The 18,716-nt window shown below is 37.9% G+C and overlaps 1 protein-coding gene across 3 annotated transcripts; it reads left to right on the top strand.

The window, feature by feature from the left end:
• Positions 1-891: 891 nt before the first annotated feature.
• Positions 892-17,776, top strand: LOC122653270. 3 transcript variants are annotated; one of them, XM_043847244.1, is made up of 9 exons: positions 892-1,046; positions 1,138-1,618; positions 1,737-1,854; positions 2,797-2,918; positions 10,042-10,127; positions 17,068-17,177; positions 17,289-17,321; positions 17,506-17,601; positions 17,719-17,776. In XM_043847244.1, the coding sequence occupies exons 1-8, from the start codon at positions 956-958 to the stop codon at positions 17,560-17,562; spliced, it is 1,098 nt and encodes a 365-aa protein (XP_043703179.1). In that variant the 5' UTR covers positions 892-955; the 3' UTR covers positions 17,563-17,601; positions 17,719-17,776. The 3 variants fall into 3 exon arrangements, with proteins under 3 accessions (XP_043703179.1, XP_043703178.1, XP_043703180.1); XM_043847243.1 differs by having other exon boundaries at positions 17,506-17,763; XM_043847245.1 differs by having other exon boundaries at positions 17,286-17,321; positions 17,506-17,763.
• The last annotated feature ends 940 nt before the right edge of the window (positions 17,777-18,716 follow it).

The following is an 18,716-nucleotide window of genomic DNA, read 5'->3' as shown; positions in this document are numbered from 1 at the left end:
ACGGATCCCTCGTGAGCAAAATGAATGGAGTGTTCACGGATCCCGCGTGAGCAAAGTGAATGGGGTGTTTGTAAAGGAGAAGGATTCTGGAACCTAGTATTTGGTCATATGTATGCTGGTACTTTGTACATGTCATCAGTAACTTCTAGAACACTGGTCCTCTGCTACCTTGTAACGTATATATACTGTACTTATTTAATGAAACCTAGTATTCTGGCTCTGATACCATGTAGGAAATCATATTGTATTCCATGCTTGATTAATTAAATGAGTACAATATATATAGGTGAGAAACCCTGCTTAACCCAAGTAAAACCCTAGCAATGTTCTAGGCCAGCTTAACCCAAACTAGATCGGATAATACTATGCTACTGCCTCTACTTATATTGGTCCTATTTACTTTATTCGTCAGATTCCTAGGAATTCCTTTCGGTCAAGGAGGAATGGATTTGGATATATTATCCAAATGGTTAACTTCGTCGATAAATCTTTTATATTCGAATTCGAGCAATTCTGTGAATTGGTATGAGTTTGTGACAAATGCAATTTTTCCTGTTAGTATAGTTTATTTTGAAATATTTATAGCGTCGTTTTACGGGAGTCGATTCGTCCTATTCAGATATTCACGACCAAGAGGTACTGGATTCTCTTTCAGATAGACCGTGAAAAGAGAAGGCTGGAATGCCAACAGACGTCTATTATTGAATTTACTTGACCCACCATTTTGGGATCGTCCAATGCCAAAGTCATTGAAGCCCTTATCACTGACGGGAGGATGGTATTATCAAATTTCTATCCAACCAGAAGGATGAAAATTTCATCCTTTTGTTCGGCATCCAAGGTTGGTGGGGCTAGGGAAGATCAAGGTTTCACAGTTAGTACCAAGTTAATGTAAGCTCAGTGCGTCGAATCCATCCCCTCGCCCTCCGCGTCTCCCGCCAGTATACAGAAAAAAATGAGCAGTTGCAGGTTTCTGGCCATCAATGGCGTTGTCTCTCCTACCTCCGACGTTCCTCCAGTATCTTCCTTCCTCGAAAACCATCCAGGTGATCTTTGGATTTGATTTCTAAATTTCTCATAGTTATTGATGGATATCGTCTCTGTAATCTCACAATAGCTAAAATCAAATCAAACCAGGTGCCTATACGACTTCTCGCACGCACAACAATGCGTCATGTCCATTGTTTTGGCAGAGACACTTGCGCAGACTTGCAGATTCCACAAGAATTCTTTATGAATTGAGACCAGAGCTCCTATTCGGGCCGCAAATTACTAAATTCCCCAAGCCACCGTTGTCGTCATCATCGTTTTCTTCATTATGGGAATCCGTAATTCCGTCGCTTGTCAATAATTCGTTGAGCAAAGCGTTGCCAATCGCATTGAAAGAAAGGAAGAACGGAGAAGAACTGGCGGTCACTGCTCTTGTGAGCGGGAATCCAAACAAATGCAATGTAGATGAGGTTGATGAGGAAGAGAGGGCTCTTAGGGTTCTTGATGTGTACGTACATGTAGGAATTTACATTCCGCCTGTGTTTGGTGATAGAGAAAACGGTGCTCGGTTGGCTGTCGTTGGTCGTGGAAGGGACGTAGCCAGGGCGAAGTTTTCAGACTGGGTAAAGTGAGTCTCTACATTTGGACTTCAATAATTCTCTAACACTAATTAGGCCATGAGGATGGCTGGGTGTTTATGATATTGCAAATTATGGCTTCGTCAAAGAAGATTTTTTTGTAGGCAGGCTTAGAAAGCGTTTGGAGAAGCTGCGACCTCCTTTGGTTACCGAGCTTTTGTTGTCAAACGATGGTGACCGGATACTAGAGGGATGCATCACGAACTTCTTCGTTGTGTGTCGCAAGGTGGGTGCATTGCTTTAACTTTTTGGCTAGTTTTGACACAGCCGAGTTGAATAGTTTCCAATCAGTATTGGCCCTGAGTTGCGTTTACCATTGGGCATCTGATATTTCTTTATAGGTGTTGAACTTGTAGGCCTGCGTGTGATTAGAATGTAGGGAATCGATTTTTCTTCCTGCATCGGTTGGTTGTTTGAGCAGATGTGATGTGATTTCACTCTCTGTAAATCAGCTTGAGTCACGGGTTGCATCTGACTTAGCCTGAATTTGTATGGTTTACCTGATATGGTGTTGGAAATATTGGCAATCTTGGACTACTTGGAAACCTTATCCCATGATTTGGTGTTTCAGCCTAGTAAGGCCAGTTTTTAGGCAATTTAGAGGATCATATTCAGGTGATCAGTAGACCTTACAAGGTCTCAAATTGTTCAGTTTTCCCAGCGACTTCAGGACTTGGTGAGAATCGGAACTTGACATTGAGTCTAGCAGATGTGTTGCATATTCTCATTCAGAAGAGAATTGAACAACTTGCATATTCTCATTCAAGAAGTGAATTGAACAACCAAAATTGTTCTATAATATTTTCATAAGTAGTTATGCATGCAACCATTCATTTAGTATACTTTCGAATGAAATTATACCTCTTCTTCATTGCCATATTGGCTTTAAGCCGTATTTATGTAATATATAGTAGTCATGGTTTGGGTTATTCTCTCTTTCTCTGTGTACACCTGTCTATAATTATTTTAATTTATGCTCAAAGAGACTCTTCAAAGTGAGCTGGCATTGGTGATCTCACTTTGTTTTCATGTTAGAATGAACTTTGAGATGAATCATAACTAGTCATGGTTTAACTGAACCAATGTACTATTGATTGTAAGTTAATACTTTCATGGCTTTACTTAAATAAAATTGTTTTAATCTTTATCCTGCTTAACATGTAACCAGGAGAGCAATGGATCTGCGGGGGAAATCCTGAGTGATCACAGAAGTACATGTTCTTTTGAAGTGCAGACAGCTCCTATCAATGATGGTCTACTTCCAGGTGTTATACGAAAATTAATCCTAGAGTAAGTTACTTATTCTGTTGCAACTTTCCTTTTAAACAATTTCTGTTTATTGTTCTTTGGCATTTGCAATTCTAAGTCCATATTAGGAAAATCTTGGGTTTCCCTGTTTGTTTGGAAGGCCACAAATGAGTGTTCCCTTCCTTTTCTAATTTATTTCCCCCTCATGTGAGGGAACTTTAGGCTTTTCTTTTGTGATTATGACTGATAGATGGCATACTCATCCAAGTCCATTAGTTGATATGTGTTTATATTCATTTAAAGAGTAATAAAAATATAGTGAACTGTTCAGAAAGAATCTACCATTATATTACGGTGATTGTCTTACTGGGCCTCTCAAACTGAGTGTTCTGTTGTCTTTTCCCATATCTGAGAAACTCTAACCTGCTAAAGAGGATCACGATACAAGTATACCCTTCATATAATACAGCAGCTTTTTTATTTGCTGCTTGAAATGGGGGTGTTTGTGGTGAGAACATTGTTACTGTGTTAATGAGCTTTGGATTTTATGATGCTTTAGTGGTTTACCGTTGTGTTGGTTCTCTTAAGCTGTAATCATCAGAAGGGAAATAGTTTACCTAGAGGAACGGGAGGAATGGTTATTCTAAATATGTCCTCCTAGTGTAACATCTAGAAAGCCATATGCTTGGGAAGAAGCTTGTAAAGCTTAAAAAAGGGGGTTTGGATTGATAAAAAAGAAAAATTTACTTCTACTGTTATGCACTTAGGCATGGCCATACTAACACAGAAATCATGCTTGGAAAGGGTAGATAATTAGCTAGGAGTAGGTGCTGTAGCAAAACTAATTGCAGAAGAAGGTAAGTCAGCCACATTAAAATTACCTTCTGGTCCATTTGATTTCCAAAAACTGCTCAGCAACATTCAAACTGGTGGTTAATGTCATTGCTACACACTTGCACTGCAGCCATGCTGAATAAGTCCTTGAATTGAGGCTACCAAAGTTTTAGTCGTCTAGTTGTAGTTTTTTATATCTAGATCGAACTGGTGTTTGAACCCTGAAAAACCAGAACTGCCACATATTTTTTTTCAGTTTGCAGTTTACCTAGTTTTTCTTTTCCGGTTTTCTTAAAACCACTGAAAAAAGGGAATTGGGGCCTACTACAGTTCAATCTCTATTTGGGTTTTAAAAAACTATGGTTTTGCTATATTGTTAATTTGGATAGCTAGGAACTTAGGACATAGTCTAAATTAGAATAGCTTGTTTAAACAAAGCAGGGTAGATCCCTAACAGATACTATGTTTGCAGTGGTAGATGAGGTGGCAATTTGAAAGGATTGGACCCATTTATTCATCGTACTCTTTTTTTTGGGGGGGCATGTTTCTGACTTTCTACCAAAAGTACTTTAACATGTGACAGAAAAATTAACAGTTCGCTCCCTAATGTAGTTCTAGATTGGTAGAAATCCAACTAGAAGCCAATAACCAGGATCTACTATGAACAGTAATTCGGGTAGGCCAAAATAGGTGTTTTGGTCAAATTAGGGTTAGGGTTTAATGGGACCTAGGGTTTGATGATAGGATTAAGATAAGTTGATGTAGGGGACTCTTCCAGTGAAGGTTATGTTAAGTTTCGATGGTGGGAAGTGTGCTGGAATGAATCGGCAGCAAGGTTAGGTTAGGGTTTTGGTTTTTTTTTTTTTTTTTTTTTTTAAGGAAGAAGATGGAATCTAGGGTTTAGAGTGGTCAAAAGTGGACCAGTCTTGGATTGAGTTTCCCAATCGGTGAGGGGAGAATTCGATCCAAATATGGGAGGATTTTGATGGCTGGTTATGTCTGTGATGGATTTAGGTCTTGGGAGAATTGAAAACGAAAGGGGGAAACTTAGGGTTTGAGCTGTGAGAGGATTAGAAGAAGAATGGTGGGGGTTGGGGATAATTCAAACTTACAATAGTTGCAGAATTTCCTTGGCAGTAGCTTGCTTGATTGTAGATCTTGAATAAAAGTAAGAACTTAGACTAGAATTTGAATGAAAGGTTCAAACTTCAAAGAACCACCCAGGCTTCACACTGCAAGGTGTCGATTGGTTGAAACACCAATCCCACCAGCCTTGATCAAACACAAGACAAATATTCAATGGAAGAGAGCAGCAAAAAGCTTTTTCATTATCAAAATTTGTCTACCATTCTTGCTCCCCTTACAACCTTATATAAAAGACTCAAAAATAGACTCCTACAATAAAAAGGAAAGGCCTAACCCGATCCTTAACCTATTAGGTGACCTAAACTGACTAGGAAACTGAAATACTGAAGGGAATATACTCAAAATATGGCTGGACTTATAAAGTCCTAATCCAGCCCAACTTACAAAACAATTAAATAGTCACATGACCACTTAATCAAGTCACACAATCACTTTAGTGATCACATGACCACTAACCAAACAAAAAGAAATCTACTAACTAATCCTGTATGCAATCTTATTATCCATAGTTTAGGCCCATAAAAGTGGCCTATTACACGGAAAACCCATGGGATCAAAGGCCCAACATGTATACAACCCAACAGAAAGTTTATTTACCCCTTACTGTCACGAGACCCGACATTCTTTTGTTGTTGGTGTTCTGAGCCAGTTTATGCAAACTCAAAGCTCACTGGGATGCTGCTATGCGCATCCTTCATTATTTGAAGGATGCTCTTGGTAAAGGATTGATTTATCGTCCTAATCAGCTTATGGACCTAGTTGCTTATTCTGATGCAGACTAGGCTGGATCAGCATGTAATCGTCGTTCCACTACAGGTTATTATACATTTGTTGGAGGTAACCTTGTCTCGTGGCGAAGTAAAAAAGCAGACTACTATTGCATGCAGAGGCAGAGTACCGGGCTATGGCCCACACTACAGCTGAGTTGATGTCACTTAGGTCTCTTCTCTTTGAGATGGGATTTTCTGTGCCTACGTCGATCATAGTTGTCAAGGCGCCGCCTAGGCATCCAGGCGGTTTTGTTGCGGCCTAGGCGACCTCCGCCTTATTGCAAGGCGCCTTGTGCTGGTTTTTATTGGAATCGAATCCAATATTGGCCCTTATTTATGCCAAATATCATTTAAGTTAATGTTTTTAATAAAGGCTTACTTCTTCAATATAAATCAGATTTAAGCAATTTTCTTTACCAAAAAAAAAAAAGGATTTAAGCAATTTGGATTTGTTGGAAAGCTGGTTTTATGCTCTACTTAATAATAAAAGTCTCATGTAAAGATAAAATCGTCTGACTAGTCAAACTTCTTAGAGAACAAGAACATTTCTCCAAATCGAGAACAATTTAATTACTTATAGATAAGATCATTTTTTCTAAGAACAGTATATACCGAATCTGAGACTACTATAAACCAAATGTATGTTTGATTGTTTCAAACTTCCAATAGTTTGTTTCTTCAGTTCTGTTGTCTTCTAGTTTTTTGTCGATTTTTGATGACTTGATGCGGCTTAATATTGATTTTTTATGACTTGATGTGACTTAATGTGGCTTAATGTTGATTTTGGATGACTTGAGGAGACTTAATGTTGATTTTTTATGATATAAAGTATATATTGTAGCATAATAAATAATGTTAGAAACGGGGGGGGGGGGGGGGAAATAACACTTGGGGGCGGCTTGGTCGCCTAAACGCTTAGACACCCCTCCAGCGCCTTGGGTCGCTATGCCGCCTTGACAACTATGACGCCAATGAAGATGTACTGTGATAACCAGGTAATGTAGCCTAGGTGAAATAAATCTCACTTAGGACCAGGTTCTGTTTTAGGGTTGGCCGAATGGGCAGTTTAGGGTAACTAGGGCAAAATTAGGGTTAGGAATGGGAGATTGAGTTAGGGTTTTATTGGGTAATGGTCTGCAGAATTTTAGGAGTCTATTAGAATAGGTTTTAATGAGGTTTGAATAAGAAATAGAAATTCAGAAATATTAGGGTTAGGGTTTTGGTGTTGAGCTAGGGTTTTATTTGGTAATGATGAGCAGGTTTTTATGAGTCTAATGGTATAAGTTGGATCAAATTTGGTTGAGGTTGGAATTCTAGGGTTTTGGGTAGGATGCCTTATGAAAATGGACTGTTTGTAAGATCTAGGGTTTAGGGGCAGATTTTAGGAAAGAGGTTTATAGGGTATTAATGGGCAGGTCTAGGGGGTTATTTTGGTATAAAGAAGTTAGGGTTTGGATGAGTTACAAAATTCTGCAATTTAGGGCAGAATTGGATTTAGGGTTTTAGGGTTCTAATGGATCTATGGATTAATGGAAGGGGTGATAATAGGAGTAGATGGAGCTTAGGTTAGAGGATTAGAAAAAGAAGGTTAAATGCTGAATTAATAAACTACTTACTTGAAAGATTAAATCTTCAATGGTAGCAGCTTTGAAGAACTAGAAGAAAGACCTCCCGATCTACAAGATGCAAGGAGTCGATCGGAGTCCACCAATCCCTTCAACCTTGATATTACTCACAAGACACACTCACGATGGAGCAAAGGCAGCAAGCATAAAGCTAATTTTTATTAATCAAATTCGTGTTCAATGCTGGCCTCCCTTACAAACTTATATAGAAGACTCAAAAATAGACTTAGACACTAAAAAGGAATGCCCTAACCTTATCCCTAACCTATTAGGCAACTTAAACTGACTAGGAAACCCAAATAGACTCAAAATAGAGTCCTAATGACTTAAAACAACTTAAACCACTTAAAATAAAGAAGATTCCCTAGTAGCCAATAGGATATAAGAACCTCTTAGCCAATAGGATCACTTCACTTAAATTAGACCAATTGAACCAATTGGATGCAACCAATTTAAACCGGTTCAATTAAAAACACAAAATAAAAACAAAGTATTGGGCTAATCCCGTATGCAACCTATATACCCCTGTTTCAGGCCCACTAAAGTGGCCTAATACATAGAAAACCCTTGGGAACAAAGGCCCAACATATATATATCCCAACCCTACACTTATTCCCAATGAAACAAGCCTTATTTGATGATGAATCTGCATCACCAGGCAGCCATATATATTGCTAGTGACCCTATTTACCATGAGCAGACTAAACATATTGAGGTGGACTGCCATTTTGTTCGCGATGCTGTCTTGAAAAAGCTAGTTGAGACCCCGTTTGTTTCGTCTTCAGATCAGCTAGCTGATGTCTTCACCAAATCGTTGTTTGCCCCTAATTTTAGCACCTATTGTAACAAGCTGAGCATGGGAGACCTATATGCTCAGCTGGAAGGGGAGTGTTGAGAATTAGGGGTAGTTTTGTCTTGTTACTTTTGGTTTTTGGGTTTCTATTTTATATTCCTGCTTTTCTGTCCTTATTTGATAAGTTATAATAGATGAGGACTTAGGGGTAATTTCATTATAAACCCCTAACCGCACACCTAATTTTGTTATGCCTTATTATAAATATATTCCTGCTCCTGCTATAGGAAATTAATTCCAATTGCAGGCTGCCTTCTCTTCTCTCTCGGCAGTGTCTTTTTTTCCACTTTTCTCGTCTTATTCTTCTCTTCTTGTTCTTTCTTCTACTGATTTGTTAAGTTTCTGATTCGTAACAAGAATGAAATCTTGAAGTCCATGAACCTACTCTTCAAAGCCATTTTCAACACATTGTGACCCATTCTGTGAGATCCTCTTTCAAACCTAATACTTTAACCAATAATTCAGAATCCTTTCTGGGTTTTGTCTTGATATGGAAATCGATGTGTTTGAGCAAGAAGAAATAATAAAATGAAAACATGCAAATAAAAGTGTTATTGGTGAAATGGTTGGGTTATATATATTCTAATAAGAACATAATCCACCTGATGCTAAAGTCTAAACTGAAATAGAAGAAGAAGGAAAAAAAACAATACAAAAATAGAAAAAGGACCTGTTCCTCTCCTTGAGCATGGTTTTGTTTTTTCCATTTTCTTATACTCTCCTTTGAGCTTATTTTTCAACTTCCTGTATGTGTTTGCTTCTACTTCTCTTCTTTCTAATGCTTTGAAGAGTTTATGTGTTGATTTCTGGGATTATTGTCCTGATCCTTCTTAATTTCTGTCAAACAGTTGAGAACTTAGGAGAAGTTCAGCTTGTGGCCAACATTTTCATATCGTGTTAGGTTTAGATTTAATATAGTCTAGCTGTCAATTTTGTTAGGGGTTATTTTGGTATTCCGAAATGAGATTGCATGTTTTGGAAATTCATATATACATCCACACATGTGACAATTTTGCTCAGAAAAATCACCTAAAAAAGCAGTGACAAGTGAATTCCATGTCACAGAGAGAGCCCTTCCAAATATGACTCCCGGATCACTATGGCCGACTTTCATCTCTGTTCGACCAGTCGCTGGATGCACGAACAATGAAGGATCTGTTTTCAGAATATGAACGGGTTTCTGGTGAGAAGATAAATTTATAAAAATTAGGAATTGTATAGGTTGGTGGCTTAAAAGGGTGTATGTTTTGGCAAGTTTGCCTCATACTTCTAGAAAATTAAAACTCTGCTTCTGGAATATATATATATATATATATATATATATATAAAAAATTGATACTTTGATGGCTAAAAAGTGGAAAGCTTGATGTTTGTGTTAGAGACGGAAAACACTTCATTAAAACTTTAGCACCATATATTGAGGTGCACAATGAAATTTGACATGCGGTATCTGATGGATGATCCAGCCATATCATTACTCCATGTGGAGGAAATTGGAGAGGTTATCTAGAAAAGGTAATGTGGTGGAACCCTTTACCATAGTATATGTACATACGCTCGTGCTTGTTTGTCTACGACTCCATCCCTTGGAAGTTCTCTCGTATTTGGTGATTTGATACTTCTGTTCCATTCCTGCTCCTGCTTCATTCCTTCCTCTGGTTACTTGATCCTGATCCTCTAAAACATGAGATAATGATGAACTGTGGAGGGCTCCAGGCACAAGATGCACCTTCGGTAGTTCGGTGAAATGCTCACTGATATTTAGTCAATTATTATGTCAGGTAAATCTGTTCTGCATTTCGAACCCTGCAGCAGACAGAAAAGTGTCTAGAGCTCTAGTTTCTCCAGATACCTTAGACTAGTCAAAATATTTTTATTTATTATTCATTAATTTCTTTCTTGATTGTGAATGTGTGACTGTTTTAAGCTTTGTGTAGGGTATGTTCAAGAAGAGGAATCCCATTTCGAGAAGTAGCTCCATCATGGTCCAATTGTGAGCTTTGGGAAGAGGCTTTCATTACAAGTAATCTCTCCCCTCTGTGTGTGTGTTCTGTTTGTGTGTGAGGGTTCTTTTGATTCCACTTGGAAGGGATTGAGTCATTGGGATCAACTGTGAGAGAGGCCTATTTTGTTTATTTTATTTTTTTTTAAATTGAACCACAAGATACATTAGAACAAGAAATTTTGGTCAGGTGAAAATATCATTCAACTGTAATAACTTGAAGCATCTTGAACAATTATGACCTAAGACCTCGTGTCCTCTTCTGTAATTCTACTATTCTGTGAAAATTATATATTTAAAAATGAATTATCTAAAATTGTTGACTTCTCATAAAAGAGTTATTTCAATGATGTCCATAATAGTTGTCTACAACCTAACTTCTAATCTATCCATTTTATCTTTCAGCTGGTCAAGTTTAATTTTAAAAGCCAATAGAGGTTGATAAACCCAAAAAATACTTTTCTAACTTAAATTTTAAAGACAGTATTCAGCTGAAAATAAAGATTTAGAATTTCTAAGTAGATATTACACTGCACCAAATTAACAAAAAGAAGACAACTGTGAACATTTTGCTTACCTAAGCTTACTTATTTGCAGGTTCAAGGTATCGGTATTGTATCAGCCATATTTGCTGATACATATCAGTATCGCTGGTACCTGATCCCGATACCTGACCAATACAGTATCAGTGTATCAGTCCATACTAAGGGGAAAATGGTTCAAAAAGAGGCTTATTTTTTCAAAAAATGAGGGCAACTGTCCGATACGGCCCGTATCAATTGATACGTATCGGTATCGGCCAGGAGCAATACCGCTATTGTGATTTAGATCCATGCTTATATGTTTATCCGTGGAGAAAAATATGTGTTAGAATATAAAAAAGATAAGGAAGCAAACCTTAAAAATAACATCAACTCTTTGCTTTTTTTGGATCAGCAACAATAAGAAAATTGTAGAAAACCTAGGACTTGTAACCAGTAACCTTAGAGAGAGAAGAGAAGAGAGAAAAGAGAGTAAAGAGAGAATAATAACTTGTTGTGTTCATTGATAGGTAAGCCCCTCTATTTATAATAAAAGGGAAATTACAAAGAGACTAAACTAGGCGATGTGGGACTAAAACCCACATCGCCGACATAAACTTTATAATATAAGAATAATAAAACTACCCCAAAAAGACTAGAATATCCGCACGGTATTCTAGATTACATATTCCAACACTCCCCCTCAAACTGGATTATACAAATAAGTAAAGAAAGAAGATCCAACTTGAACTAAAGAAAAAAAAAACTCCATAATAATGCTAACACTCCCCCTCAAGTTGGCGCATATAAGGTACTAATGTCCAACTTGAACAAAAAAAGGTAAAAAACTAAGTTGTAGCAGAATCCAACTTGACAGATGAATGCAGCTCCTAAATAAACCTTCAAGAACTTGCAAAAATAGATCTTCAAAACTTGGACAGACATAATACGCAAACAAGGACTGGAACGTCTTCCAAAAAAGGCAGCTTTCAACGATCTTCAACAGCTATCCAGTAATGAATCTCAGATTGTCATAGTGACTTAGAATCTTGAAGTGAAATAACTAGAACAGCAAGCAGCGAAAACAAACTGAATCAGGCAACGGAAAAAATACTGTATCAACCCAACTGAAAGTCCTCAAATAGGCAACAACCAAATATCTTCAATACTCTTCAATACTTCAATCTCCCCCTTACGGCAAACTCAACCCAATAACGAAGGATACCCAATGGCAATGGCAATAGTGGAGAAAAACTGATCTTCTATGTTTTGCACCAATGTTCTTGCAAGTTCTGCGTTCTTCAATGTCTGCAGGTGTATTGTACATAATCCCCCCCCCCACGTGTAGTACGCGTGGACATAATAGAGATGATGTAAGAGATAGGGCAAAAACATAATATTCCAAAATTTTCCAAAGGTGCTATGGGTAAGTAAAAAAAGAATGGCAAAATTATAATTTACCAAAAGTTTCCAAAGGTGTTATGGGTAATTACCAAAGGTATGGGATATGAAGGGAATTAGAAGTATTGAAAGAGAAAGGTGTTGGAAAAAAAATGGCATAGCTGTAATTTTGTGGAAATTCACTTTTAAATACAATCCAAGCCAAAGGGCAAACTGGTAATAAACCAGAATTTTAAGGATCAATTGGGTAGCCAAATAGGGGAATGTATGAAAAAGTAATGGCAGTTTGGTAAATAACCAGAATTTTGCAAGGGGCCCTTGGTAAATGAGAAAGTAATGGGTCATGTAGGGAATTAGATTTATAGATGAGGGACATACTTGGAAGGAGTAAACTCTTAATGGCAAGATGTAAATAATCATAAGAAGGATGGGTACTAATAAAGGTAGGGTAGTACACTAGTAGCATTAAATAACTAATAAGTTAAAACTTAAAAGTAAAAGGAAAAGGAAACGTGAGGAAGGGGGAGTCTCCAAGAAGTATCGTGATATGGGTAGTGACCTAAGATGGGGGTAATATGGGAAAATTAGGTTAAAATAAAATAAAAGGAATCATAAAGAAGGATGTTAACTTCTTCCTTACGACTCAACAGAATCAGCAAATCCAGCGGAAACCCAACATGATTCAGTTAATAGATCTCTCTCTTGCAAGTTTGGTTCAACCTGAATTTAAGATGTTGTAACGTAATACCAGTGCCTATTGATTCCCCCAATATTGAGTCCAGAGAGTAACGATAGAGTTGAAGTGGTGATTCTGAAATCAGCCGTGGCGGTAGTTGCAGCTCAGATCGAAACCAGGGAGAAACCATAAACCAGCAAGTGATCGATGCAGCCAGTCAAAGAAGAAACGGAAAAAAATAGTTCGATATTTGGAGAAATCCATTCAAGAGAGTGAAAACCTTTGATAGATGCTGTCCATGGCTGCTGGAATGAATCTCCAATAAGAACAACCAATCTCCAAGGCAAAAAAGAGACTTGGTCTTCAAGGGAATAGAGACTCCAAAAAACGCAGGTGAAGAGGGGCAGCAGCTACCGCAGGAAAAAGAACTTCTTCAAACCATTAATTGATGAAGTTGAGTCTCTCTTGATGGTAGAAACTCCTCCAAAAGATTACTGCAGCAGCAAGCAAAGTAGAAAATCGATTCTAGGAGACAGCATATACTCCATTGACCAAACCTTCGAACCAACAAATATCAGAAACCATAACAGGGACCGCAATAATCGAAGAACCAATGAACCCCTCAACATCAAACAGAAGGGGTTTCAACAATATCAAAACGCCATCAACAATCGACTACCATAATCAGCAATTTCAGAACCCCAAAATCGATAGCAGAAATAAGAAAATCATTGCGGCAGAATAAACACCACGACCAGCAAACCTTCGAATCAAATATGTATGATTCATCATACGAAACCCTAGTTCTTCTTCTTTTATGAACTAGGGTTTCCTTCTTCAAACCAAAAACTTAAAACGACTCTCAAAACAGCTATTATGGAGAGAATTAGTACTGGTTACAATAGCTCTGATACCATGTAGAAAACCTAGGACCTGTAACCAGTAACCTTAGAGAGAGAGAGAAGAGAAGAGAGAAAAGAGAGTAAAGAGAGAATAATAACTTCTTGTGTTCATTGATAGGTAAGCCCTTCTATTTATAATAGAAGGGAAATTACAAAGAGACTAAACTAGGCGATGTGGGACTAAAACCCACATCGCTAGTCCCACATCGCCGACATAAACTTAATAATATAAGAATAATAAAACTACCTCAAAAAGATCAGAATACCCCCACGGTATTTTGGATTACATATTCCAACACTCCCCCTCAAGCTGGATTATACAAATAAGTAAAGAAAGAAGATCCAACTTGAACTAAAGAAAAAAAGAAATCCATAATAATGCTAACAAAAATTTTATTAGACTGTAAGATGGAAGCAAAAAAAGAGAGGAGGCCCTAGACACAAAGAAAGAAAAGAGGAAAGAGAAGGGAAAATAAAAGGGAAACCGAAGAATTCCCACCAATAGCACCCTTTTTTGTTTTGTTGGTAAACACCAATAGCACCCTCACCACTGCCATAATACAACATGCAAGAGGGACCCCCCCCCCCTCCCCAACAAAAGAAAAGGTATAACCAACCACCGTCAAAACTTAAGATAAGAACATGGGACAGGCCCCACACGCTTCAGTCACCGCAGGGTAGAAATTTTATTGGTCATTGGCCACCTCAGCTCTTTAAAGCAAATTGCCATTTTTTTTTATCCTTTGGCACCCCTTCTCCACATTAGGTCCGAATCTGTTCCTGATCTGCAGATTCCTCAGACCATTAGACCAGTACTCTTCATCCGAGGAGTTTAAAAAACCCCAAACATTTTCTAACAAGAACTTCATTTGCTACATTTTCTTCAACTGATGGTTGAACACTTGAACCAGTAAGACAGTTCTCTCAAAGATTGACCATAGTCACAGTCAGACAGTCAACCAGTAGGAGTTTCTGAGGATTTTTGGTGCATTTGTAGCTTAAAGGAGGAACAGAGGCCGAAGGTGTACTAACTGAATGAGTAGATACTTCTCGTACCTTTCCACTCCTTTCTTGCCCTTTGGTGGTCCTCGCAACATGAAAGATTGCCAACAGCTCCAAAACACTAGCCTGTAGTTCCAAACTCGATCTGGAAAGGATTAGAGGTAGTAGAGGAAGAAGTTTTGGCCCTCCACAGTTTAAGGAATAACTGAAAAGGGAGAGTTAGAAGGAGCAAAATCAATAGCATGGTCTGATCCCCCATACATTGGAGCCAAGTTAACTAAACCAAGTGAACTCAATGATTTTGGGCATACTTTGTTTTAACTTCTATTCCATTGTTTTATCAGTACTAGTTTTCCCATTATGGATTGTGTTATGGGATCAGAACTTTGGTGCTCATTTGTTTTAAGCACCTGGTGGTGAATACCCCTCTGCTTACAAGGTAACTTAAATCTAAATTAGGGACAAACTAGACATTCTTTTCACCCCCCAAAAATCCCTATTTGACTCTTCTCCCCGATTGTCATTCCCTTCCTGCCAAAAGCATGGAGATAGAGAAATATGATTGCATATTCGGTCACCTGAAAACAGAGATCATCTTCTTCTCTGGCAATGGTTGTGGGACATGTATTCTCCTTTATCTTCACCCAAAAAAGAAACCTTAAACAGTGAACTTGAAATCTAAGCCCGTGTCAAACCAATGGAATCTGCACTGTGAACAGACTCCTCAGAGGGAGAAAAGGTTGTCAGAGAATGCGGTGAAAGTGAGATTGTTGGGGGGTGTGGGGAATGTGTCTGTGAGACAGAGAGAGAGAGGGAGAGGCGAAATTTTTTTCCCCCAATAGAAGACAAAAAGTTGGGTTTGCCTCCCACATCAACTATTTATATGGGGAAAAGAAGGGGGCAACTTTTCCATGCTGCTTTGGAAAATCCCATGTTTGTGACCCATAATTGTACCCAGTTTTTTATTTGGTGGAATTACATTGCTCTTAGATATCTCTGTGTATCTCATAATAAATATCTTCCAAAATCAACTATGACTAATATCTTGTCCAACATCAATTATAATTGTTAGTAGGTGTTAGTACTTTGGGACCGACTCCATCCACCCATCCTGCCTGCAAAAATGTACTTGCACCGGATTACAGCCTTTCTAGATGTTAGAGGTTGTTAGTTATGTGGTACCAAACCAATTTGGTTTCAAAAATATTTGTTATTGGAGACTATTACCTTGTTGAATATTCATTATGAGAGGCCAAACTGAACTTTTATGAACGTAAGGCTACGAGGATTCTTCACATGAACTGTTGTAAAATTAATTTGAGAGCCTTTTCCCAACCACTCAGGGCCACAAACTATCATATCTACTCCAAAAATATTTGGCCAGCCCTTGTATTGGTCATGGCACATAATCACATTATTCCCACAGTCCAGATGTCTAACCAATGGATACTGTTCAATTGGATGCTGTGGATTTTGCATATTTCAGTCCATGAACAGTTTCCTTTTCTGATCATCTAGTAGATTGAGTAATTTCATTTTTATTGTTCTGTACCTAAAAATATGTTTTTTCTTCTGGAAACAGGCTTCAACATTCTTATTTACTTGTTTGATTTTGACACAGACCTTGGTAAAGCCAACTTGTAGTCATGTGAAATGGATGTCCAAATAATGCATTATTAAATTGAAAATATTCTACATAAACAGTTTGACATTAATCCTGCAAGGATTAGTGTTTTTTCATATGATAACTCGTGAAAGTCCAAATAATGCATGTTCCTTGTATTCTTGCATTTGCTATGACTATGTTGCTTCTATTTTTTAATAGAAGAAAAGCTTTTTAATTTGTGAAAGAGGGCAAGGCGGAAGAACAAGTTAAATGCTTTGTCACTGGAACCACAATGAGTAAAAGCCACTCTATGAAGACTTGTTTTGCTACATTAATTTATTGAAAAAAATGATTCTTCATGGAAATATGATATGAGGAGAATTTCCTCTTGCTTCCAAAATAGTAGAAATATATTGAAAAGCTTGGGCAGCAATGCAATCGAACATTGCCATTTTAATAAGGTCCAGTGTATTTGACTTGAGAGAGAGAGTGGGGGGGGGGGGGGGGGACTCCTATCAGTCGGCTAATTTTGTCATCAGTATGACCTTATCCATTGCTCCATTGCGACCTAGTGGCCACGGGTTCGAGTCGGGAAACAGCCTCTCTGCGAAGCGGGGGTTAAGGCTGCGTACATTATGACCCTCCCCAGACCTTACTGTGATAGGAGCCTCATGCACTGGGTACGCCCTTTTTTTGTGACCTTATCCGATGGCTTGGAGTGCCACCACTGTTGCACGAGACATGTTGCAACTATCATCATATCACTGACGTTGATTCATGTTTCCGGTTGTTACATAGTGCAAGCACAAACAATCAAGCAGATATATATGAGAAAAATGTAATCGTCTTGCAGATAGCTTGAGACTTGTGCAGCATGTGCAAACAATTTGTGTTCCCAGCTCATGGGAACTGTTAGAATCGCAAACTTGGAAGGAGTTGGCATGGGAGGAGAAGCAGTTTGAGGTGTGTGACCTTGTGTTTGTTTATTTTGCTGATAGAGTAACAGTCAGAGGGCTATGAACTACTTTTAACTGTGAAATTCCCTCACCATTTTCTCCATTTGAATGAAAATAGGAGACTCCTGGGGTAATCACTGCAGAAATACAGGTAAGCAATTAGTTACACTACTACTTGATTAGTAAAAATGATCATGACAATGTGGTCTTTGTATTCAGAACTCACAGATACTATATTGTGCCGGTTGGGTATGGTTGGCTTCTGAAGCTGGTTGTTCTTGCTCAAAGTGCCTTCTATTGTCTGAGCAAATAATTGAATTTTGTCGTGTTTGTAGGGAGAGTTAATGAGATTAGCGGGAACTGAAGGATACCTGACAAGTTTTCTCATCTAACTTACCAAGAATTCTTGCATTTCACTACTTTGTTGGGTAGTGGGGGCCGACTCTGCAGCAGCTATTACCATGGATTCAATCAACCCCAAGAACCCGAAGTTTTGAGTTGTTTAACACTGATTATAGGTTGAAGACTCTTAATTCTGTAGCAGGGAGTCTACTTTTCTTGGTTTTGGATAGGTGATATCTTCAAGGGTGAAGGGAAAGAAAAAAAAAGGTGAAATCTATGTTATTACATGCTGAATTACGGTTTCTTTTTATTTTCCCATGGTTCTCTCCGAATTATAGTTTGGATGAGGCTGTGTCCAATACTTGAATTGTTGAGTTAAGATTGGATTATTTTTCTTACTTTTTATGGTACACTTTCTTACGAATCTTATTTATGTAAATTTTTGCCATTTAGGTTACATTTAGAAACACTTATCTTCCCCGGGAGTGTTTATGAGCTGCATTTTCTTTTTCTTTTCTTGAGAAGTATTTGTGCGAGTGAAACGCGTTTAGTAATAGAGCACAAAAAGTGTTTCTAAATCATAAAAGAAACTGAAACGTGTTTGAAAAATACTTTAACAGAAGCACTTTTGGCATTGGAAAACCCAATTTCGATATTGATTCATACATTGGAATTTAAGTAGGATTATTGAGATGAGTTGGGATTATACCCTTGTGCATGACAGGTTTAAAACCATAAGTCATAGCTCTTTTTCATACGAATCATTTTCAAAACCACAAGAAACATGAGATGTTGTGATTGTATCATGGTTCTAGAAGTTATAATGAGTAATCAAGAGTATTATACACCATTTACCATTTTATTAAGTAATCACATCAAAACGGTTGCAAATATTAGTATTTGTTCAAGTGGTGCATTTAGTTTAATAAGAAAAAATATAATTCAAATACTGATAAAAAAGAATATCAAATGTACACGTAGCCCTAGAAACTACAAAAATAGAGTTTACTAAATAAGTCCTGTGGCCACTCCATCAGCTCTTTAATTACCACTATCCACCCAAACCTCTACTCTTCTGAAACCTTTGACCATTCCCTGCTGCAGCAGACCTTGCAAGATCCCTCTAGCCTTCGACGCCAACACATTCGTTAAAAAATCATTTGTCTCATAGATGCAAAACAGATTTGTGAATCAAGGAGAAACA

The sequence above is a fragment of the Telopea speciosissima genome, chromosome 2, assembly GCF_018873765.1.
Source record: "Telopea speciosissima isolate NSW1024214 ecotype Mountain lineage chromosome 2, Tspe_v1, whole genome shotgun sequence".
NCBI lineage: Eukaryota > Viridiplantae > Streptophyta > Magnoliopsida > Proteales > Proteaceae > Telopea > Telopea speciosissima.
This window is presented reverse-complemented; position numbering and strand designations above follow the sequence as displayed.